Source organism: Ovis canadensis, chromosome 3 (assembly GCF_042477335.2).
Source record: "Ovis canadensis isolate MfBH-ARS-UI-01 breed Bighorn chromosome 3, ARS-UI_OviCan_v2, whole genome shotgun sequence".
In the NCBI taxonomy this organism is placed as follows: Eukaryota; Metazoa; Chordata; class Mammalia; order Artiodactyla; family Bovidae; genus Ovis; species Ovis canadensis.
This window is the reverse complement of record NC_091247.1, coordinates 224,612,427-224,636,483: the sequence shown is the minus strand read 5'-3', so window position 1 is coordinate 224,636,483 and position 24,057 is coordinate 224,612,427. Positions and strand designations below refer to the sequence as shown.

The 24,057-nt window shown below is 60.7% G+C and overlaps 3 protein-coding genes across 5 annotated transcripts in view; 2 read left to right on the top strand and 1 right to left on the bottom strand.

The window, feature by feature from the left end:
• The first annotated feature begins 4,141 nt into the window (after positions 1–4,141).
• On the top strand, positions 4,142–6,311 carry TNFRSF13C (TNF receptor superfamily member 13C). 3 transcript variants are annotated; one of them, XM_069581685.1, is made up of 3 exons: positions 4,142–4,523; positions 4,807–5,139; positions 5,671–6,311. In XM_069581685.1, exons 1-3 carry the CDS (start codon positions 4,388–4,390, stop codon positions 5,850–5,852), a joined length of 651 nt encoding a protein of 216 aa, XP_069437786.1. In that variant the 5' UTR covers positions 4,142–4,387; the 3' UTR covers positions 5,853–6,311. The 3 variants fall into 3 exon arrangements, with proteins under 3 accessions (XP_069437786.1, XP_069437788.1, XP_069437787.1); XM_069581687.1 differs by having other exon boundaries at positions 4,178–4,523; positions 4,888–5,139; XM_069581686.1 differs by having other exon boundaries at positions 4,300–4,523; positions 4,885–5,139.
• A 7,485-nt stretch (positions 6,312–13,796) lies between these two features.
• Positions 13,797–19,737, top strand: SHISA8 (shisa family member 8). Its single transcript, XM_069581684.1, has 4 exons — positions 13,797–15,094; positions 17,651–17,784; positions 18,499–18,645; positions 19,033–19,737. Exons 1-4 carry the CDS (start codon positions 14,565–14,567, stop codon positions 19,425–19,427), a joined length of 1,206 nt encoding a protein of 401 aa, XP_069437785.1. The 5' UTR covers positions 13,797–14,564; the 3' UTR covers positions 19,428–19,737.
• A 2,246-nt stretch (positions 19,738–21,983) lies between these two features.
• The window catches only part of SREBF2 (sterol regulatory element binding transcription factor 2), a 63,524-nt gene continuing 61,450 nt past the window's right edge, over positions 21,984–24,057 (bottom strand). Inside the window, exon 19 of the mRNA XM_069581683.1 lies at positions 21,984–23,887. Coding sequence (XP_069437784.1) covers positions 23,667–23,887 — 221 coding nt within the window. The 3' untranslated portion in view covers positions 21,984–23,666. The remainder of the gene's footprint in view (positions 23,888–24,057) is intronic.

Here is a 24,057-nt window from a genome sequence, read left to right as displayed (position 1 = left end):
CTTTCTGGCAGTGTCCTGGATGTCAGAGCTAAAATGACATCTGTTGGCCAAAAGTTTGGTTCAGATTTTTCCATAACATCTTATGTAAAAACCCCAACTAAACTTCTTAGCCAACCCGATACATGAGAAAAGCAAAGGAGGGCTTTCCCTGATGGCACAGTGGATAGGAATCCCCATGTCAAGGCAAGAGACATGGGTTCAATCCCTGGTCCAGGAAGATTCTACACGCCGAGGAATAACTAAGCCTGCGTCCCACAAGTACTGAGCCCTTGCTCCACAAAAAAGAGAAGCCACCAAAATGAGAAACCCGCACACCGCAACTAGAGGAAGCCTCTCGCAGTAGTGAAGACCCGGGGCAGCCCAAAAATAAACAAAGAAAGGCAAAGGGAATCTCGACTCGGGGGACTCTGGCCGCTGTGACAAAATGAGATGGAGTGAGACAGAATTCCCCAGTGGTCCAGCGGTTAGGGCTCCACGCCTTCACTGCCGGGACCTAAATTGGATCCCTGGTCAGGAAACTAAGATCTTGCATGTCACGTGGTTTGTCTCCAGAAAAGAAGACGACACGAGAGAGCCAACACAAGCACTCAGACCGACCGGTCAGCTCGCAGCCCGAGGCCCCTCTCTCTATGAAACACAAAACCTGATTTTCTCAATGCACGTACCCGAGAATGCAAAGGCGTAAAAGTAAGACTGGGATGGAAGGCTTCAACAAAGTGAAAACAGACCCCCTCTAGGGCAGAGAAATGCCCCTTCTTACTCATCAACTTCGGTATTGTGTGAGGGTTTTTTTTCATGAGAACATGTGCAGATATTACTCACAAAATTACAAATAAAACTAATTTTTAAGTAAAGAACACAGGCATCCCAGGTCTCAGAGCGCTTTCACATCCAGATCTGGGGGCTGGGCCTCTCTGCCCCTGGGGCCTCCCCTCTCCACACCCCTGACACTGAGCTTGTCCACCAGGCAGAATGTCCTTACTTCCCCATCCTGTCTTTGAGGCTTGAAAGGCACAGGCCACACTTCATGCTCAACTGGACACAGACCCCAGGCCCCCCCGTAGGTGCAGGGTCATTACTCTGCCCCTCACAGTCCCTATTTCCCCATCTGAAAAGAAAATGACATCATGATAGCACCTGTGTCAGAACCATGGGGAGGGTGTTTTGGGGGGTATTTTGCGGGACACAGATCAAAGGAGACTCTGTTTTCCCTGACAGACTCAAATTAATCATATTAAAAAAAAAACCAAAACTCAGTGAATTAAAACTTGAGAACGCTAATAGATTCAATTAGAAGGGTTTTTCAGCAACAAAGTCCCTAATTTTCTACTTGTGCATACATAGAGTAATGATACCAAGTTAAAATAAAAGCTGTTGCGAGCACAGGGGACATTTGCTTGAACCACATTTGATTTTAGAAACTTAACTCCTCCCTCTTGGTCGTATCTCACAGTTAAAAAGTGATGCAGATGGTGAATTTTTAAAAGTAATAAATTTGACTTCAGAGGATATGAAAAAATACACTGAGGAATAAACTTCTACCATATGGTCTGATGGTGAAATTTCTCTCTCTCTCTCTCTTTTTTTTTTTTTTGTGGCAGCATGTAGTATGTAGGATCTTAGTTCCCTGATCAGAAATTCAACCCTGTGCCCCCTACAGTGGAAGCTCAGAGTCTCAACCACTGGCCTATCAGGAAAGTCCCGAAATTTCTTAACCCCTAAGTCATCCGAACAGAGATTCAAGGTCTCCCTGCTTCCCTATTTAGGAAGCACAAGTGAAAAGGTTTGGAGTCAGGCCCCCTGCAGGCTCCATCCACACGAGTCCTGTCGCCAGCTCTGTCCCCAGTCCCTGCCTCTGCAGGCATGCAGAAGGCGCCCAGGAAGCCTGTGTGTTCAGTGAGGACCTCTTTCCTTCCAGGAGGCCTGCGCCACCAAGCGCCACTCTCCCCGAATGGCCTGAGGCCCTGCCGGTCACCTCCTCTGCTCTCCACCAGGGTCAGAGCGGCTGCAGGAAGACAGAGGCCCAGGGCCGCCCGTGCAGGGGTGGCTGGTGTACACGACCCCAGACCTGGCCCTCCTGTCCCCCAGGCATAGGTTCTCCCCAAGGTTCCTGAGACTCAGCTCCCTCTGCCCAATTGTTCAGCACTCAGCTTCTAAGAAGGGGCTGCCCAGGTGGCACAGAGGTAAAGATCAAGCCTGCCAAGGCAGGAGACACAAGAGATGCTGTTTCGATCCCTGGGTCAGGAAGAGCCCCTGGATGGAGGAGGGCACGGCAACCCACTCCAGCATTCGTGGAAATCCCAAGGACAGAGGAGCCTGGCAGGCTACAGTCCGTGGGGTCGCCAAGAGCACACACACACAGAGGTTAGAAGAGATGCCTGACGCTATTAAGGGCTCGGCAGTCCCACGGCTAACAGGTAATAGCGGCATCAGTAGTGATGGGGTGGGGAGGGGGACCCAGTCTTCTAGTCTTGCCCCTGACCCTCTGCCCCCCAGGAGGGCCTGCCCTGCCCTGGCTCCTGGGCCGGCTCCTGGCTCCCCCACCCCCTCAACACACACCCACACTTACACCCACACCCCCACCCCAGGCCCACTTCTCCTTTGCAGTTGCCCCACCGCCTACACCTTCCTGCCATGGAGTTGCTGGCCCGTAGGCAGGGGACGGAGAGGCAGTGGGCCCTGGTCTCCCGAAGGCCGGCTGTCTGAGTTTCTGAAGCCAGAAACCTGGGGGCGGCCTAGCCCCACTCCCCTCATTCCATCACGTCCCTCTTTCCTCCGGAACAATTGCTGGCTTGTTCCCCGGCCCTGGGCTGTGGTGCCCAGCCTCCTTGCTGCGCTGCCCACCCTGGCCAGGCTGCAGCTCCACAGCAGCAGGCAGAGGGTCCCTTTGAAGGCACAGCTCAAAGAATCTCACCCACTCCAACACCTCCTGGGGCTCCTCACCCCTCCAGGGCCTGTGGCTCGAGGCCTGGCCCGGACCCCCAAGGCAGCGGCCAAGCTTCCCCTTGCCCCTCTCTTGCTTGCGAACTTGTCCGTCCCACCTTCTGTCGGCAAGGTTTCCCTCCTGCTTGAGCCACTAAAGATCTACTCCTGGCCCTGAGTCCCCTCCCTGCTCCCTGGACAGTTACTCTTTCCTCTGTGCACCTCCAGCCCTGCGTGCTTAGGGGTCTGGTACGGCCCACCACGAGGGCACCAAGTCCATGCTCCTTCCTGAGGCTCTTTGCTAGCCTCGGCCCCCAGCCACTCCAGGTAGGGGGTCCAGCATCTGTCCAGGAAGGCCAAGGGGGCTGTATGTCTGCCTGAGACTCGGCCCGAGAGACACAGGTGAGAGTCAGGTGGGGCTGCCCCAAACACTAGGGCGTAGAGAGACAGAAGGGGCCTTGATGAGACAGAGGGGTGAGCAGCCTGGACACACACAGCCCTGGGAAAAAGAAGTTGAGGTGGGTGGGCTGCCTACCGCCTCCTGGGCCTTGGTCTGTCTATCTGTTTACTGGTTGGTCTGAGTCTCCCTCTTGCTTAAGAGCTAGAGACTGAGCTATCCCTGGACCTAACCCATCTATGCACTCTGTTCCAGCCAGTGCTGAACAGGCAGGTCTGACTGGGACACTTCCTGCTGAAAGCCTCCATGGCCCCAGTGCCCTTGCAGCCAGTCTTGGCTTCTCTCAGTCAAAGCCCCAGCCCCGCCCTCTGGTCCCAACACTACCTGGCCTTTGGATTTGGCCGAAGGCCTTTGTTTACACTGCCTGCTCCAGTGGACCTCACTCCATCTAGCAAACACCTGCTCGTCCTGTCCATAAAGTTGCCCTGTCCACGAAGCTTCCCTGTCCCCCGGTGGGGATCACCTTCAGTGATGCTGCGGCAGAGAGGCACTCCCTCCCCCAGTGCCACCTCCGAGTGCGGGAGTCCCCCGGGGGCCTGGGACAGTGTGGGCACTCCGGTTGTGTTTGAGGATCTGACCAGCGCTGCCTAAGAAGCACAGGAGGGCTCCCCGGAGGAGGAGGCAGGAAGGGAAAGAGGACTGGTGAGGATGGCCTGGGACTACAGGCTGGCCTTGGGGAGGCCACCTCAGAGCTCTGTATCCTGCTTAAGGGGCCCATCCTCTGTGCCCCAAGATCAAGCCCCCGGGTCTCAGTCCCAGCCTGATTTCAGAGCCCAGAATAGGGCCCGCCCCATGGTTGTCTAGGGGTGATGGTTGAATGGAGAAACCACAGAGAGAAGGTCTGGGGTGCTGGTCCGCGGGCTAAGAGTGGTCCCACTCCAGCAGGCAGGAGGGCGGGCTGGGGCGGAGTGGGTGGCGCCCCGCCCGGTTCCCTCCCCGCGGGGCAGCAGAGGCCAGACTCGTCCAGGCGGCGGGGGGTATGCGCAGAAGGCTAGAGGCTCCGGCAGCATGCCGCGAGGGCGGAGAAGCCTGCGGGGCAAGGACCGGCCGGCACCCACGCAGTGCCTGCAGACCCAGTGCTTCGACCCGCTGGTCCGCAACTGTGTGGCCTGCAGTCTCCTCCGGACGACGGAGCCTAGGCTGGGTAAGAGTCGAGCCGCGCCGCATGGCGCGCGCACGGGGCCGCCCTGGAGCGGGAGGGAGGGGGATGCTAGGAGTCGCAGGCAGGCCCCCCCCAACCCCCGCCGCCGCCCTGTCCCGGGACTGTGGGGAGGGGCGGGGTCTCGGGTTAACTGGCGAGGTGGGGTGGGAAATGTGAGCCGGGGGCCTGGAGGGGGGACCAGCCGTCGGCGCGTGGCCCTCACGGCCCCCTCTCGCCCCTCGGCCTGCGCTGCCCCGCCCGGCCGTCCCCCCCTTCCGCGGCCCAGCCTCACCTTCCTCCGGCCCTCCCCCTCCCCACGCCCCCCTCCCCTCCGCCCCCTGCTCCCCCTGCCCGTCCCCTCCAGCAGGCGGCCCAAGCAGCCTGGCGCCCGGGACGGCGCTGCAGCCGCAGGAGTCGGCGGGCCCCGGGACCCCCGCGGAGGCCGAAGCGGCGCTGCCGCTCCCGGCGCTGCTCTTCGGAGCCCCCGCGCTGCTGGGCCTGGCGCTGGCCCTGGCCCTGATCGGGCTGGTGACCTGGAAGCGCCGGCGGCGGCAGCCGGGCGCGGCGGTGGTCCCTGAGGCTCCGGAGGCCGCGGAGGCGCCGGACGGAGACCCAGACAGTAAGTCCCTCGTCTAGGGGACCGGAGAGGGTTGGGGGCCGTCGGAGAGGAGGCATGGTCCTTGAGGGGTCCGAGGGGGTCCGGGTGAACGGGGAGGGATGGTCTGAAGGAGGCAAGGCCGAGGGGAGAGAAATAGTCCGACCAGAGACCGGCAATCCAGGCGAGGGACACAGCTCTAGCGTCCCAGACCTGTGTGAGGAAGAAATCCAAGGCTGGGGAGCCCAGTTGGGGGTGGGGGTGGCCTGTCCCGCCCTCTCTCTGGGACAGGCAGACCGGTTCCCACCTCTCCTCGCCCTCTGTCAGCACTGGCATTTTGCCAGCCAGCTCTAGAAACTTCCCGTCCTGAGGGCCCATCACGTGCCACCCCTCCCCATCCCACCAGTGGGGCTTTATCAGCTGACTGCTCTCCCATCAGTCAGAGGGCTGTCCTGCCAGGGAGGCTTCCAGAACGGGGGGGGGGGGGGGGGGGGGGGGGGAGACGGCTGGGAGCCAATCCTGACCCTGCACCACCCACAACCCTCTCCACCCCAGAGCCCCTGGATGTTGATACCGCACTCTCCCCCGGAACCCTGGATGCCACGGCTCCCATCTGGCTTCTGCCCAGTGAAGACCCAGCGGCCACCCCACCTACCCACAGCGTCCCTGTGCCAGCCACAGAGCTGGGTTCCACTGAGCTGGTGACCACCAAGACGACCGGGCCTGAGCTACAGTAGCGACCGAGGAGGGCAGGAGGCAGCCCCCACCCTTTCTATGGGCCACCAGCTGGACTCGAAGGTTGAATTCAGTTCTTCACTCCGGTGCCCACTGTCCCTTCTGGAAGCTCCCCCGCTAACCCTGCAGAACTACAGACACCCAGACCACAGAGTTTGGACTGCATGGCATTGTACTGCGTGTTAGCATTTGGCTTAAACTCATACTGGGCTGCCCAGGTGGCGCTAGCGGTAAAGAATCTTCTGCTAATGCAGGAGACATTAAGAGAGGCGGGTTTGATCCCTGGGTTGGGAAGATCTCCTGGAGGAGGAAATGGCAACCCACTCCAGCACTCTTGCCTGGAGAATCCCATGGACAGAGGAGCCTGGCGGTTACATTCCATGGGGTTGCAAAGAGTTGGACACGACTGAGTGACCACAAATGCACAAAATAAACTCATACCATCTGTCATAGTCCTCAAAGGTAGTGGCTGAGCTCTGTGCTCTTTCAGTGGTTGGGATACTCTGAGTAGAGTTTTTCTTTAAGCTTGGGGAAACCACCATAAACCAGAATGAATCTAGGAAAGCACTGAGTAGGAGGATGCTTAATTTGTAGCCGGGTTGTGTTTAATACGTGCTCTCAGAGCTGTCCCGCTTTTAAACCGATGCAAATGGCAGCAGTGAGTAACCAACTGACCGATTTGCTTTGGGATTTATTACAAGATGAGTTTAAGAAATAGCCTGAATTGTGCTGGTTATTGGGTATCTGTATCCTAGGGTCACCCCTGAGCTTGGCCCAACCTGCTAAGATCTGTGATGCCATTTTTGCCCTGGTGGCAGCTTCCAGAGCCCCAGGCTCACGCTTGGGAAGAAGTCTAGAGCCTGTGGGGCTGGACTGCAGTTGCACACTGATGGCGTGCTGACAGCACGTCAGCATGAGCCCACCTGGAGTGCTAGCGGCTTCCGGGGCACACAGAGCTGTATACAGGGCAGGGCCCAGGACCTGCAGGAGGCTTCTTAGTTAGGAGGCCAGGGCAGGCCTGGGCCCTCAAACCAGCTGGACCTGATGTCCTTTGAGTGCCCTTCGCTCTGTGGCCTGTGCTCCCCAAGTCAGGCATCCACCACCCCAGTGGAACTATTCCTCTGACGGGGTGCCCCCTGCCCTGGGGCCTGGAACCAAGACCTCTCTCTCCCAGTTCTGGACCACGCTGTGCGCTCAGTCAGCTGCTGGCTTTCCTGCCAAACCTCCTGCGATCAGGAGGGTTAGATCCTCCTGACCTGGACTCTACCCTGACTATGGCCTTGGAATTTGTCACAGTTTAGCACCCTTGGAAGGGGCAAGGGATTGGGGAGTCAGAAGATGGTACTCTGAGTACCATGTCATCCTCCTTGTAGGTTCTTGACCATATTAGTTTCTCTTTTTTGGGCCATGCTGCACACCTTGTGGGATCTTAGTGCCCTGACCAGAGATGGAGCCCATGCCCTTGTCAATGAGAGTTTGGAGTTATAACCCCCGGACTGCCAGAGGATTCCCACCTTGACCATGTTCTGTTCCATGCATCATCTCTCTGTCCATCTGTCCCTGACCTGCCCATCAGAGCTGCCCAGTAGACACCTGCCCTTCTGGCCCAGCCCTTCCCCAGCTCAGAAGATAGTCAGTGGCTAGCACCGTTTGGCGGCCCCCAGAACCGGACAGCCACATCTGAGTTTCTTCTCTCCATCCTGAACACATCTCTCAGATGCCTCCCCCCATCCCCCCAGCCATCAGCTGGCTGAGGTGAGGTCAGGGTGAGGGCTGTAGGCAGGAGGGTTGGGGGCACGCCCAGAATGGGCCCAACTTTCCACTTCTCTGCCTCTCAGAGTTGGGGGAGCCTGAGCTGTTCTCGGCCACCCCCGTCTCCCTCTCCACCTTTGTTACCACAGCCAGGGGGTGGGCCCTGGCGGCCACACAAGTGGGTGCAGCCCCCTGGGGCCCAGACATGCAAACCTCTGGCACCACTCTGGCACCACTCTGTCCCCACTGAGCCCCTAGTCCAGTCTCAGTTTCCTTTTCTGAAAAATGGAGGTGGGGGTTGGATGCAAAGCTCTCCTTCTGGCCTGCGGCCCTCCAAGGACTGGAAGGGAACATAGAGGATCCCCACTCCTCACCTCCAGTTTACAGATGAGGACACTGAGTCTCTGTTTCCCGGAAGGAGAGTTGATGCTTTAAAAAGGCCTTGATCTTTTTCAGAGCCCTTTTGGTCATACTGGTTTCCTGAAAATCTGGACCAGTTCATGTTCCTGAGCAGGGATTATATGGCTCATTTTGCAGATAGGAAAGAAAAGGCCCAGAGAGATGGAGGGACCTGGCCCAAGATACAATCAGCAGTGGTGGAGCTGGGCTAGACCTGGGCACCCTCTGGCCAGAAGGTCCCAGGAGCAGACCCGGGAGCTGCAGACTCCAGGCATTGGTTCCAGGCTTTGCTCTTTATTTTCACCTCGACTCAAAGATTTCCCTCCCCAGCTGGTCTCTTTCTGCAGTAAGAAGGATCCAAGATAGACTGGCAAAGCTGCTTCTTCAGATCAGAACCCAGGAAAGTAGCCCCCTTCCCCAGCCTGTTTCTGGCTAGATTTTCCTGGTGCAGGGTCAGGTTTCCCCAAGGTCCCCAGGGCCCTGCAGGTGGGGGCGGGGCTGGCTGAAGTCTCAGTTCCTCCTGGGGCTTCCTGCCGGCACCTCTCACTTCCTGCCTGGCAGCCCTGGCTCCTGGCTCAAGGTGGGGGTGGGGAGGCCCAGCTGGTGAGGCCAGGAGGAGGGACGTGACCCCTAACCTTCCTCTGTCCCGGCAGGGATGGTCCCACACAGCCCTTGCCTTTAGAAGCTGTGGCATCTCTTGGGGCCTGTCTGCTATGTGCAAAATGGAACCAGCAGGCCAACCAACTGTCCAAGATTAAAGAGGCCATTTGGCAAGTAGGGGCTCCACCTCATGAGTGCCTCTATTGACTTCCTTCCCTGGGATGCAGATACTTTTTTGCCCAGAGCCCCTCAACCCTCAGAAATTCTTCCCCCGCCCCATGTGAGTTTCCCAGAGCTGGCCTGAGGCTCTGGTCTCAGGAGTTACGGCTCCCATCTCCCATTGTCATCTGTTTAGTGCCCCCGTTGATCCCAGATCCCAGCACGCCTGCGTTGTGCCAGGACCATGCTGGTGGGTGCCAGGAGGTCAGCCTCAGACCCCGCCATTAGGTCCTATTCCAGCAGGAGAGACAGAGCGAGATGCAACAACAGGACAGGGTGATCCCGGCCAGAGCCAGGGAATGCCCCAAGCAGGTGCGGAGGTGGGGGGGGGTGGCGGCACGGAGAAGGGAGAGGGGTGTGTGTGTGTGTGATAATTCAGCATTTAGAGTGCTTTGGAGAGTAGGAGATATGCCCTGAGTCCTGCAGAGCTGTCTTGCTGGAACAGAGCAGAGAAAGGGCATTCCTGGCCCAGGGAGCTGTGTGAAAAGCTGCAGAGGTCAGGGCAGGGGAAGGGGCTGGAGACCTGGGCACACGGCCGGCCGGCCGGCCGCTGAGTGCCAGGTGAGGCTGTCAGAACCTTCCCTGTGGCCACTCCCCCCCAGTGGCACCCAGGGGCACCCACCTCTGGGAGCACAGCGCTCCTTCAGTTCCATCACTTGGTCTCACCCTTTCTGTCACCTCCAGACCCTTTAGCCCTCCCCTGGGCACAAGGTGGGAGCCCACCCCCATCTTCTCTGTTGTCAGTGACTCAGGCCAAATTCTCCCTTACCCAGAGCCGAAATCTGACCTCTCTCCCGTCTCTGGCGGCTCCCCAGCTGCCTGATCCAGACCTGGGGGTGGGGAAGGGGGGTTGCAGGGGGGTGGGTGGTAGGAACAACTGCCCAGGGTCACACGGAGAATCGAGGAGAAGCCAGGAGTACACAAACGCCTGTGTGCTGGCTCCTACTCTTCGGGGGACTCTGCATGGGTTCCAGGGCCCCACCGGGCCTCTTGAGCATCTCTTCACTCCCCTGAGCTGCAGAAAATCTGAGGACCAGCCCCGGGCGTCCTGCATGGATCCAGGACGGTGCCGACGACTCTGGCGCAGGTGAAAGTCTGTGTCGGCGGATCCTGCGGTCAGCGAGACCCGGGGCACCTGGACAGCCTGCGTTCGGGCACCAGAAGGCGGGGCTGCGGGAGGGAGGGGTGGGGCCAGGGCTAGAGGCGTGACGAGGGCGGGGTCAAGGAGGGAGGTGGGGTCAAGGAGGGAGGTGGGGCCGAGGAACCCCAAGCCTTGGAGGGTAGGAGGAAAGGGGCGGGGCCAGGAGCTGGTAGAAGGGGTGGATCCAAGGCCCACCTGCAGGGAAAACGGGAGGTCGTGTAGGAGCAGGGCACCGAGATCACCTGTAGACTCCAAACTCCGGACCGCCGCGCTCACGCGGGGTCCCCGTCCTCAAACGAGGCCCGAGGACCTCGACCTGAGCCGGGAGGGGTCCAAATGCAGGGGCTTGGCCCGACTTTTGGGAGAGGTGGCCTCCCCGGCTCTGTCCTCCTCCTCCGGCTCGGCGCTCCGCGCTCGGAGCTGACCTCAGAGCTATGTCCTAGGAACCGGCAGGCTGGCGGGGCAGAGCGCATCTATTCGGGGTGGAGGCGCGGTATGGCCTCCGCCGAATACTGTCCTCTCTGGGTCTGTTTCCGAGCTAAGGTCACGGTGGGCAGCTCCAGACTTGCACCTTGGTTGCGTGCACGTGGGTTTGAGAAGGGAAGATGAGCTCCAGCACCCAGCGCCAGCCCCCACCTCCCAACCCCAGCCCCCTCGCGACCTCAGGAGCGCGGGCGCGACCGGTCCCTCCCACAGCCAGCTGGAGCCTGAGTCACGAGCTGCCTCTCAGGGAGACAGAGGAGCCTCGGGCCCTCCCTGCAGACCTCCCCACCAACGTACATTCGGCATCTGCACGGGCCAGGGGATCCATGGTCCCCTGCAACGTCTGCCTCTTGGGTAACCTTCCACCATAGACGAAATGGGAGCAAGATGGGCTTGGCAATGACTCCCAGAGGGCACCCATGGTGGAATCACCGTCTTCTTAGCACAGCTGTGGTGGAGGCTCCCAAAAGGCTGCAGGCTCTGATGTTGTTCAACCGGAGACCCGTTGGCCTCTCCCTGCAGCCCTGTGGAAAGAGTTAGCAGCCCATCTTGCAGATGAGAAAACTGAGGCCCAGAAATGTGGATCGGTCTTATTAGAGCCGGCATTCCAACTCACATTAGTCTGGATCCGAAGTGAAGAATAGATAGGAGTTCTCAGTGTGAGGGGCTGGAAAGGCATTCCAGGAAGAAACAACCCATGGGAGGGCCCAGGGGTTTGTGGAGGAGTTGATGTGCCAGGTGTTAGGCATTGGGAGTGCTGGGAGCCTCCAGCTGCTTTCTCTATACTGAACTGGTCAGAAGGTAGGTTTGGGGCACACAGTGCAGGTTCCAGGCCAGACTCCGGCCCTTCCAGGCTGTGTGCCAGTCACCACAAGTCATTCCCTGTCCCGGGGCTTGGGTTTCTCTCTAGGAAGGCTAGGCAGACTGGTTACCTACCACCTAGAATCCGGATGCTGATGCCCAAGCCAGGTTCTTAATGTACGTCCCCGATCTCTCCTCTCAGGACCCTGAGCCCTGCTCAGCCAGACCTGGGCACCAGGCAAACACTCAACAGGGAGGGTTGTGCACAGGCACATTCGCACTGCCACACACGCATACATACACACCCACGTGCAGCGAAGGCCCTCACAGCCGTGCCAGCCCCAGACGTGTACACTCTCACTCATGTTCTCGAGCACACTCAGATACCCACACACTCCAGATCCCAGCTTTCGGAGCTGGGGGCGGGGCAGGTGCCCTTCATGAACGGAGACTCGGCTCCTCTGCCTGCCCCATGGGGCTTGCTGCAGATGCCAGGGGTTATTTTAAGCCTGGATCAATGGATGACTTTTGGTGATACAGGCTTGGGGGCGGCGGGCAGTGGAGATGAGGGGACGGCGCTCTGGTGCCTTGTCATGGAGAGAGATCCCAGGGTCCGGGGGGGCAGCTTGGACAAAGGGGTCCTCCCTTAACTGGACTACTCCATCTGTGGATCCTCTTGCCCAGCACGTGGCTGGGCACCTGGGGGACAGGGTCAGACCCCAGAGCTCAGCCAGTCAGCTGTGGTCTCTCTTTGCATTTGCCCTCTCTGTGTCATCCTGCACCCCAAGGCTGAGTGTTCACATGGAGAGGGCATTGAGTGCCTGGCATGGACCCAGTAGATGTGGGCATCTATGGTTCCTGGCTGACCACTGAACCAAACTGAGATGGGGAGGAAGCCATGGATGTGGGGAGGAGTTGGAGGTTAGACATCAGTCCCTGGGGGGTATGATAGGGGGGTGCCTGGAATCCAGCTCCTTCGTTGGCTAAATGGAGACATATATCCTGATTGCAGTCAGTCTGGGGTGGAAGCTGGGCAGAGCATCCAATGATGCCAAGAGAGCAGGGTCAGGAGAGGGGTCCAGGGAGAAGCAGCGCATTGGAAGACTTGCTCTGGGTCCAGCAGGATCATGTTACCCGGGAAGAGGTCACAGTCCCAGGGAGCAGTGACAAGCCTCTTGAAACCTAGTGCCCAGCAATAGGGTGGGAAAGAGGGGAGAAGCAGCCCCCCTCCGAGACTCAGTGACCCAGAGGGCTGCTTGGCAGTGTGTGTTGAGGGCATTGATACAAACTAGACAGTCTGTGCCATGGATTCCATTTCTAGGAATACCAGCTAAGGATGCACCAGAAAATATAAAGTTATAAAGCAGAATAATATACTGAAAGTTTGACAGCAAAATGTAAACGAAAAACCAGTTATAAAGCAGCTTGTAAAGGATCAGTTTTCCCTGGTAATGGAACTAAGGCAATTTCATTTTATCCCTTTGTTCATCTATTCTCTTTTTTCTATAAAATTGTAATAAAGCCTTTTAGTAGGGTAGGGTCTTCTGGGCTGGATCCAAAGCATGTTTGTGGGTGGAGAGAGGAGCAGTCTGTTTTTGGCCAGGGCATAAGGAATGGGGGAGGGCTTTGTAGGGAGGTCACCCTCCTTCCTGTCTTAGCCCTGAAATTAGCCTGTCAGCCCCTCATCTCATCAACAGGAAACCTGATCCTCCTTTAAATGTAAATCTGTCTCCTTCCTGCCTCCACCTCCTCCATTTTTATAAGCTGATCCCAGTTACTGAGTGAAGACAGGATGCAAGAGGGAGCAGGAAGCACCCAAGGAGCCCAAATTCTTCATCTGAAACCAGAGGCTAGAGTCACTTCATTCATTCAGCAGATGTGGCAGAAGTCTGTACTGTGGGGACACCAGGAAATTGGCACACGCAGTCGGTGTCCTCCTAATGCTCTCATCTAGACAGTGGGAGGCCCCACCTTGACCCTTCCCTGCCAGGAGAGGCAGTTCCTGATGTTAAAATGAGAAACTGAGGCAGGGAAAAGCAAGGCAACCCACCTGGCTTGTTTGGATCACATTCTGCAGTTAAAACCAACTTCAGAATCATAACTGAGCAGCGCTCTGAGTAGGTTCCCTCCTGGCCCCTACCCCTACCCCAGGGTTTGAGAAAGGACCTGAGGGTCCAGTGGGGACCAGGGCGCAGTGTCTGACAAGGGCTCTGCCCCAGGGGGAGTCCCTGCGGGTAAACCAGTCTCCTCTCTTTCTCACCTGGGCTGGCAGGAGAGATCCAGGGAGCTCCAGACTAGGCCCTGTCCACCGCTCATAGGCGTGGGGTCACCGCAGGACCCCAGCCCAGCGTCCAGGAAGTTCTGGGACCCAAGTTCGTGTCCCAGGGTTAACACTGAACCCGAGGCAGCCTGGAGGGGACCTAAACTTGGCCTTCTGCTGAGGCTCTGCTGGAAGTTTCCTTCCCATTTAACAGCCAGAACATCGAGGCGCGCAGAGGAAATGGCCCTGCCTCAAGCCACACTTGTGTCTGGATCGGAACTGGCGTAGGGCACGGGGAGGATGGGGGACAACAGCGACCCGCCAGGGCTGCCCGGTCCCTTCAGTCCCCGCACCTGTAAACACAAGCGCTCCCGCGGCGGGCCTAGTGTCCGAAGGAACAGTCCCGAGAGCCTTGGGCTGAGCGCCCCGGAGCGCCGGTTCCGAGGACCGCTAGCGGCGGGCCTTCGGGGAGGGTCTCGGTGGGGCGCTCCGCCGGTGCGGGGCCCGCCGCGCCACCGCCCTCCCGCCGCCGCGGCCGCGCTCCTCCCCCGGCCCTGCCTCCCTCCCGCCTGCCCTCCTTCCCCCGTTCCCTCCCTCCCCCGCCCGCCCGAGCCCGCGCGGAGCCGGAGCCGCAGCCAGAGCGCGGGCAGCGCGGAGCGGGCGGCGGGAAGGCAGCGGCATCCGGCGGCCCGCCGCCCCCGCTAGGCCCGGGACCCGCACACCCGCCGGGCCGGGACCGGGCGCAGGCGAGGACCCGCCGCCCGGCCCGGGGGGGTGGGCCGTCCCAGGGCGCCGACTGGCCGGCTGGGGTCCGAGGTGAGCCTACGAAGAGTACGCGCCCACCGGAGACGCGGCCCCGCGGGGCTCAGACCGAACCCCGGCCCAGGGCCTGGGGTCCTCGCGGGAAGCTGACGACAGAGGCGGTGTCCTCCAGGACCCAGCGGCAGGGCGGCGAGGCGGGCGCGATCCCAGCGGGCGCGGGCCAGCGGGCCCGGAGCGAGGCGGGACGGAGCCGCGGCGCGCCGCCATGCGCCGGGTGCTGTAGCCGAAGCGGGCCCGATGGAGCGGGCCGGTGCGCGGGGGCTGCGCGGCCGCCGCGGGCCGCCGGGGCTCGGGCTCGGGCTCGGGCTCGGGCTGGCGCTGCTGCTGGCGCGGCCGCCGTCGAGCCGCGCGGGGGCCCCCGAGGCGCAAGAGCCGGCGGCTCCCGGCACAGCAGCCCCAGCTGGGGGCGACCGCTGCCGCGGCTACTACGATGTGATGGGTCAGTGGGACCCGCCCTTCAACTGCAGCTCGGGCGCCTACAACTTCTGCTGCGGTACGTGCGGCTACCGCTTCTGCTGCCACGACGGGCCGCGGCGCCTGGACCAGAGCCGCTGCTCCAACTACGACACGCCGGCCTGGGTGCAGACTGGCCGGCCGCCCGCGCGCGCCCGCGACGCCGCCGCTCCCCGGGACCCGGGCCGCGAACGCAGCCACACAGCCGTCTACGCGGTGTGCGGCGTCGCCGCGCTGCTGGTGCTAGCGGGCATCGGGGCGCGTCTGGGCCTGGAGAGGGCGCACAGCCCGCGCGCGCGGCGCGCCGTGACCAGGTGAGCGCGCGCGGCCCGGGGCCGGGGCCCGGGATCCCCTCCCAACCCCCTGGACGGCCAGCCTGCCGGGTGGGCTCCCCCTCTCGAGCCTTCTTTCTTCCTGACCCTTGGAACCTCCGATCCTCTCAACAGCCGCCTCCTCCAGGTTTTGTCTCCCCGCTTCTGAGTCTCCAGGTCTGTTTCTCCCCCATCCCCCCTTCACGGAGGGAGACAGCCGATACCGCTCCGTCTCCCCTTGACCTTCCGGCGGGAGCTGGGTGCTGAGCGGCCTTCCCCCGCAGCTCTGGCCTCTTCTGGAGTTAGGGGGAGGACAGGTCGCCCTACTGAGGGCACAAAATCAGTGCCTAGGGGAGGGGGCCTGGGGCCAGAGCCCAACTAGCGCTGGGGTAGAGGGCGTGCACTGGTGTAGCGTCGGGCATCTCAGGTCCCCAGGGAAGGGACATTTTCTGTGGCTCCCTTGGCTCTCTCCCCTCCTGCTTCCCTTCCCACTCCCCACCCCACCCCCACCCCCAAAGCTGTGACTCAGGGCTGACCTTATTTGCCTGGTGTTTCTAGAAGACCTCCCCATCTCATCCCACTCAGTGCCCCTGGGTAGAGGGGGATCCGCATTGGGTGCCGTACAGGTTCGTTTTGGCTGCGGTTTGGACAGGTGCTGAGTTCTGTGTTAAGTGGGGGTCACAGGACCCAGGTTCCCTACCTAAGCTGGGAAAGGGACTCTGGGATTCGGTGTCCTAAACCTAAACTTTCACTTACACCCCATTCCCTGACACACACTCACATGCCCCCAGTCACCCCCATGTCCTGGGGCCTGTGCCCTGCTCACTCGCTCATCCAGGCCCGGCTCCCTTGGGTGTGTGGGCTGCTGACACGGTGTGCGACAGGCTGGTACTTAGAAGTGACCATGGAGAGAGGCCTCCATGCCTGGGTGGGCTAGGTGTTAATGCTTCCCCACTCCTAGACTTCCTTCAGGGGCAGGAGGGCTTCCTTGGCACTCTGTGGGACCCTCACCCTCCAGACCACCCAGCCCACCTGCTCTAAGGCAGCTGAAGGCCGAGCCAGGACTGGAACCCTGGCTTCAGCTGCTGTGCTGTGTGCGATCTGGTGCCTCTCACCCTGGGTGCTGCATGCTTCAGGGGCAAGGCCTGGGCCTCCTGAGCTTGGAGCCTCCTGGAGCTGGATGAGGGGGAGAGGACAGGGCCTGTCCTTGATCCGAGCGGGGAAGCAGGAACTGGGGGCCATGATGATGGAGGGGAGTGGCTGCAGCAGCCTAGGGACACGTTCACCCGGAACCCATATTATCCTCAGGGGACCAGGAAGCGGGTCTAGTGATGCTTCAGGAAGAGCTGGGCCACCCCTGATGTGCTGAGTCCGTGGACCAGTGCCTTTTTCTGTCTGGCCTTTAGGCTCTATGTGCCCTGACTCCGATTTCTTATTTGGGGAGACCTGGAGCTTGTGTGTGGGTGTGCTCTGAACCCCTGCCCTCCTCCCCTCGAGTCACACCCTTAATTCTGTTTTGTTGAGCTTGCTGGTCAGGGAAGGCTTCTCAGATGGCTTGGTGGGGAGTCCGACTCTGTCTCTGGAGAAAGTTTGTGCAAAGGCTCAGAGGCATGAAAATCGCTCAGGTGTTTGGGAGAGCTGGCTGTTGGGTGCTCAGAGATGAGACCACGGGGGTGAGCAGCCAAGGAGTGAGCAGGGGATGTGGATCGGCTCAGGCAGGCGCTAGGAGACCTCCAGCTCCTGCCACATTGCAGCCAAACTGCGCCCATCCCAGGTGTCCCATCTCCAATGTGCTTCAGCATGAATCAGTCATTTGAGGCCCCAGCGAGGAGAAAATCATGGGTTCTGGACTGAAGGCAGCTGGGCTGAAGGCTGGGTTTGGCTGTCTGTGGGGAAGGCTCAGTCAGATCCTGTCACAGCTGGGTGGGGGCTGGGTGTCCTGGTACCCAAGGTCACACAGCCTCTGGTGCGGGGCTGGCACTGCGGGGGTCTCCTGGCTCCTCCTTCCCCACACTGTCCATCTTCCCTGCTTGTGCTGGCAGCTAAGTCCCAGAACACAGCAGAAACCCCTGTGGCAAGAGGGGAGGAAGGTAGGCAGGTAAAAAAAAAAAAAGGCTTCCTGGTAGAGGAAGGATTCTGGTGGGCTTTGAAGAATGAGTAGGAGTTTTCCCAGAGGAGACGGAGAAGGAGTGGCACAAAGTCCAGGAGCCAGAGACACTGAGATGCTTGTGTTGAGACGGGGGCTCAACATGGAAGGTCTTGGGGAGTAGACTCCAGAACAGGGAGGAGGAGAGCCTTTGGAAAATAAGGTGGCCCTGGTTACACGTGACCCCCTTAGTTTCCTGACCTGCTCTGAGAGTTGGCCATGTAGGGGCTACAGGTCATGTCTGGGAGGAGAAACTAGATATTTGGGGCTAATCACCCGGGAGAGGGCAGGCCAGAAGGGTTGAAAGAGCTGCCCAGGGCCACACAGTGAGAAGTCATGGCGGGGGCTGCCTCTGATGGGCCAAACCTGGCTGACAGGGAAACAGGCTGCCTGTCACCTCTCTTTCCCTACAGGACACTGACAGAACTCCTGAAGCAGCCCGGCCCCCAGGAGCCACTGCCTCCACCTCTGGGCCCACCTCTGGGTAGCTGTGTCCAGGTGCAGATGGGTGATGGCCTTCCCCGGGGCTCCCCCCACAACAGCACAGGTGAGGCGGCTAGTGGCCGGGCCTTTGTTGATCCACAGCACAGAGCCGCCTTGTCAGGAGGGCCTGGGAGCAGGGGACCGGGGCGCTGAGGCTGTGAGCCATTTCTCAGATGAAGTGAGCTGCCCGCCTCTGTGAGGGGGGAGTGGGCAACTAGTCAGCTTCTTGTGGTGGACAGGGGTCCCTCCCAGGGTCCTGCAACCTCCAGCCTCTGGGACTCTGTGGAGAAGATTCCTGATTCAGGAATGCCCAGTTCAGACTCTGGGTCTGCCTGGTCCTAGGCTCTGGCCCAGAGCCCTGGCCTGCATCTGTGGCCTCTCGTGGGCCTTTTCCTTCCAGCTGGTGCCTCCCTCTTGGACTCTTGCTGGCGACACAGGCTTGACAGCACCTCCCCTCCCCCAACTATGGGTTCCAATCCTCAAACATTCTCTTCCTCTCTGGGAGGAGCCGATCCTGAGCCCCAGCGCCAGGCTCCAATCGAACAAGCTGGCAAGTCATCCGTTAGATGAGCACCCCCTCAGGGCTGGCTGCTATTATTCACGTTTATTCTGAGCCAGGCCCTGTCCGAGGTACTGGAGATTCTGCCGTCAGGAGACAGAGGAGGAATAAGTTCCTAAGTCATCTCACAAGTTATCATTAATTGCCCTCGGGAGTGGGCTGCAAAGAGGTGCAGGATGTCTTCCGGTCAGCGAGCCGAGTCTCATCTCCTCCTTCCAGACAAGAAACGCCCCAACAACGTGCCCCTGGGTTCGGTGACTGCGGGGCCCCCGCGCGCCCCCCGGCTGCAGGGGGGCGGCAACGTGACGCTGCAGCCCGACTTCGCTAAGTACGCCACCCTCAAGGCAGCCGCGCTCAAGGCCGCAGGTGAGAGGCCGGGTTTGTGCGAGGAGCGCCGGGCCCACTGCACCCCCGGAAGTGCAAGCGCTTGGATTATGAGGCTCGGCGTCCCAGTTCTAAAGTTCCCGGCGCTCCAGCCAGCGTCCGCATTGCCCCCTCGCTGATCGGCTCCCACGCCTCGGCTGCACCGCATCCCTCTCTCATCAGGCTGCGGGTCTGGGGCCGGGTAGCCGAATCTAGAGCCGGGGGGCATAGCCTGTACCCTTCCTGGGTGGCTCTGAGACCCCCGCCTCTGCTGCCTGTCCCCGCCTGGAGGCGCTGAGGCCCCGTCCCCGGGACCTGGTCACGCCTTGAGGTCTGACCCCGCCCCGAAGTCTGGCCCTGCCGCCGACTCACGGCTCTCTGTCCCCGCAGAGGCCTCCGCTCCGGACTTCTACCAGCGTTTTCCTGCCACGGAACCCGCCCCGCTGACCCTCCCGGCGCGAGCCCGGAGGTCCCCCGAGGACTTGCCTGAGCTGCTCGACGCCTGCCCCTGGGCCCCCCCGGGCTACGCGTCCCCCGCCGGTTCCACCCCATCGGGCCACTACAAGGCCTGGACCGCCGGCCGCCCCGTCCGGCCAGCAGCCCGCGGCCACCTGGTGGTTCACGCCTCTCCCGCGCCCCGACGGCCAGGCCACGCGCCCCGGAGCCAGTTCAGTGTGGAGAAGCTGCCCGAGGCCTTCAGCCCGCAGGCCCCTGGCCTTTACGGCAGCGCCGGGCGCGGATCCCGGCACCTGAGCACCAACAGCAAAGCTGAGGTCACCGTGTGAAGAAGGGGCTGCCAGTTCTCTCGAAGCGTTGCAGCGCCGGGAGCCCTCTTCTGCCAGGGGGACTTGCCACAGGGCCTGACCGGGGGTGGGGGGAGCACCCAGGCCGCGGAAGGAGGGATGCCAGTCTTGAAGTCCAGCACTTCTGCCTGCCCAGACTGGACCAGGAGGAGCCTCGGAGTCTTGCAGGGATGAGATGCACTGGGTAAGGCCAGTGGTTCTGTCCTGGGGGCTCCTTGTGTAAATAAACCCTTTTCTGTGACTCCCATCCTTGAGAATAAAGGAGCCCCAGCTTGACTCTGAGAGGCACTGATGGTGGAGGTGTTGGTCATTGACTGGACAGACGGCAGTGCCAGCAGAGGGCACAGCATGTACAAGAGCAGAGGACTGAGAGCTGGTGGGCAAGTGCTCTGGGAGCTGGGGAGAAGCAGCTGGAGAGGGTGGTCAGGGCTGAATGCCAGCCGGAATGTCCACACCAGGAAGAGCCATGGGAGGGGGGCAGCTAGGTCCCAGCCATCTTGGAGGTTGGCGCAGGGGAGAGAGCTGGTGGGCCCCCAAGGGTCCATGACCCTGAACGGAGGAGAGCCCCTCCAGCCGGCCACCTGCTTGACTTCGCTGAGCCTGGCTGATCCTCACTGACATTGTCTGGCCCTGGGCCGGCCCCTGGGCTGCAGGCCACTTGGCCAGCTTGGCCTGGGGCCACCCCCCTGATGGGCGTAGGCAGTGGGCCGAGAGACAGCTGGTACTCAGGATGGGGGAGCCTGCTCCCAGTGGCTGCTCTGGGGAAAAGGGGGATGGGGCTGCTGGACCCAGAGCCTTGGCAGTGCCCCCGCCAGGGTGCTTGCCCCCCCTCAGGCTTGGCACTGCCAGCTCTCCCTTTTCCTGGCTGTGGCCCAGGGCACTGCCAACACCCTGCATGCCATCAAGTTCCTCTGTGCCAGGCACTGGTGGGAGGTTGAGGGCTGGATTATGCCCCTCACTGGATATCTTAGGCACGGTATACTGTTTCAATAACAATGGCTGCCATTTTCTATTTCTTCTTTTAGTCCTCATGAAAGCCCCATGAGCATGTGGCTGGACAGATGAGGAAACTGAGGCCCTGAGACCTCAGTACCTTGCCAAGGTCACCCAAGTGATGGCAGTTTAGGACTCTTCCGCATTCTGCCAGCACTGTGGGTCTGGTGGTGGAATGGCAGCGTGTGTTGGCAGAGGGACCCCTTGCTCCCAGCCAGTCTCCGGCCTTCCTCCTGCTGGCTGGGCTGCCCTGAGGCCCCCAAACCCTCCAGCTCTTCACCTGTAGGAGGGTCCACCTTGCCCTTTCTTACGTTCTCTTGAGAAAACCAAGGCCCAGAAGCCCCAGATCAGAACAGAGCCTAGGGTCCACTGTTATGCCTGCAGTGGGGACCCCCATGGCTCACAGGGAAGGTGGCCCTCACACCCTCAACCCAGGGTGGGGGTGGGGTGCCCCCAAGAGGATCCTGCAGCTGTACAGAGCTGGGGGGGGTGGGGGTGGGTGCTGAGTCACAGATCTGGTAGAGACTCACAAAAGGATCAGTTTCCTGGGCACACATCAGCCACCCACAGCCACCCACCCTGGTGACACAGGCCCTGGAGAGGCTGGGCTGGGAGGTGGGTGTGACCTCGTTGCTCATTCAGCCCCAAGGGCCCTCGATCTCCATCCCAAGGGCCAGGCCTCCGCTGGAAATGCTGCTCTAGTGACTGGACAAGGACCAGCTACAGTGACCACCCCGCACCCCACAGGCTGTTCTGGCCCTAAGGACAGTGGCCTGCTGTATGTCCTTCAGAGAAGGGAATGGCTTAGACAGCTCAAGGGCCCTGGCCCATTTCTCAGCTGGGGGCCAGGTTATGGACCACGCACTTCAGCCCCCAGACTCATCCCCACGGGCCTTGCTGACCCGCCTGCTCACACAGCCCTGCACTGCTTGTGGCCAGGCCCTCCCCACAAACAGGCATTTCACGTGTGCCAGGTGGTGCACACTGGCCAGCAGGCTGTCATAGGCAGGGGCTAGCTGTCTGCACACAGGCATGTGGAGGCTGAAGGGACACATCCCACTCCTGCCACCCGCCCAAGGGGACCTGGCTGGGAAGCACAGGAGCTGGACTCAGATGTGACCTGCAGGCCACATCTCAGAAGCTCTCTGCCTCCAGGGAGACGGGGAAACCAACTGGGGAGAGCCTTCTCAAGGGTGAACCCAGGAGGGTTTAGCACCCCAAATCCCAAAGAACTGGTGTCGTCTGCTAAGCAGCCAGCTGTGTCCTGCATATGGTGACCTCTGACCCCAGCAACACCACCACCGACACCCCTTTTCGCCCAGGTCTGTCCCAGCCCTGAAGTGTGAGCCAGACAGCCAGCGCTGGGAGAACGCGGCCAGGAGCATGGGTGGGCAAGAAAGGTCTGTCAGCCGGAAGCCCCTGGGACCTCTCGGCAGAGGAGGAGAGGCGGCCCCTGGTTCCGGACCCACTGGAGGCCAAGCCACGCGGCTGCCTGGCTGGTCACCTCAGCGGTCACACCACAGACCCCACACGCTTCACACCGGGTGGTACCAATCTGTGTTTATTCAATAACCTACATCCAGGACTCAGTGAATGATTCCACATCCAGGAAGCCACAGGCATAGCCCGCTTTTCAGTGAAAAACCGACCCCCTCCCACCCTGAAACCATAACGAGAAAAGGCACAGTATATACACACGACACAAAGGCTGGCTCACCCAGGGGGCAGGGGCCATAATGGTGGGGGAGCAGAAGAGAAGTGGCTGAGGTCCAAGCTTATGGCTGAGGCCTGCTCTCGGCATGAGGGGAGCCCTTGCTCCATGTCCCCTCAGTCTGTGCTGGGGCCCCTGCCCACTTTCTGCCCCAACCAGCCCAAGGGGGTGAGAGGCACAGGGACGGAGGAGGGCAGCTCCTCAGCCTCCCTGCAGGCCCCAGGAGAAATGGCCTCAGGTAGACGCCAAGCCTGGGCATCCAGAAAAGTGGGGCCACTCTTGCTCACAGGCCCCCCTCAAGGAAGGGGGCTTCGATCCTAGTGCCCACCTTGGGCAACACTGTGCCCACCTCAAAAAGCGGCTTGTCTGGGGACGGGGTAGGGTCTGGTCCCTGCCAGCCTGGCTTATTTTCAGGTCAAGAATTAGGGATAAAAATAGACTGTGGAGGTAGGAGTTGGGGTGGGAGGGAGCCCGAGAGAGCGGGGAACCCACACTGAAGGTCCCTGGTCCTCAGTCCTGGTGGGTGGCTTTCTCTCTCCCAGCCCCCCAGGGGCCTACCCCGAGTCTGGGCTGACATCCCAGGGGGCGGGGGAGTGGGAAGGAACAGGACAATTAAAGAAGACCATTTATTTTTTAAAAAAATTAAAAAATAATGCCAACATGATTTCACCCGTCCCCAAGCCTGCCCCCTGCCTCCCACCCACCTCCCCAGGGCTGGGCTTGCTCCACCCCAGGCTGTCCTGTGTAATGAAGAGAAAACAATGAACTCGCTTTGTCAGGCACAGGGGAGGGGACGCGGACCTGGGGAGAGAAATAAAGATGCCACAGCAACTCAGCCTTGCATCACGGCAACCCCAAGCACACGGATATAAAAACATTCGTATAAAAGGGGGGTGTGCCGGGCACAGTGCCATGGGTGTAGCGCACGGTGCCCAGAGATCTATGTCCCCAGAGAGAAAGCCTGATAAAAAAAACAAGGAAGCAGGAAGGGGAGCGGGAGATTTTCAGAGGAGAGAGTCTTGGGAGGGCTGGAGATGGGGCTGGGCAGCCTGGGAGCTCCCCCTGCCACTTTCAAGTCAGGGAACCCCCATTTCCTGCCCGCCCTGTCTTTCCCTGCTCAGGCCCACTGGGGCCCAGGCTGGGACCTCTCTCTGCAGCAGCTCCCAGGGGCCCGCTAGCCCGAGGTGGTCCAGAAGCCTCGGCAGGTGACCGCTCCGAAGCCAAGGTTCATCCCTCAGCTCCCACTGGGAAGAGGAGAGAGACACAAGAGACAGAAGAGGAAGCAGAGACTGAGAGAAAATGAAGAGGGAGAGACAAAGGGAGAAGGGAGAGACTCAGAGACAGAAGGAGGAGGGAGAGAGACAGGGAGGAGGGAGAGACTCAGGGACAAAGGAGGAGGGAGGGAGACAGCGGAGGAGGGACAGATGGAGGAGGGAGAGACTCAGAGACAGAGGAGACTCAGAGATGGAGGGAGCTGGGGAGCCACCCAGGCGGCGGCTGAGGTGCAGAGCCCATGGTCAGGAGGCAGCGATGGCGGTGCCGCCCCCCAGCTTTACGATCATCTGCTGGCAGTCGCTGCATGAGCGCCGGTCACCCGCCTTCTCCAGGGTGCGGGCGGCCTCGGCCAGCAGCACGGCGCGCTGGCCCGGGGAGGACAGGAAGGAGAGGGGGAGGTGGCGGCAGGCCAGGAGGATCGCAGTGGCCCGCTCTCGTTGCCCGGGCCAGGCGTCCGCCTCTCCTGTGGGAACCAGGAGACACACATTCCCACTGAGAGCCCGCTACGACGCAGGTGCTGTCCCACAGCTCAGTGAGAACTTGGGTATCTAAGCCCCCCACCCCAAAGCGAGGGAGGTTCAGCTCAACAGATGAGCTGACCCAGGCTCATTACACACATTACTCTGGCTATCA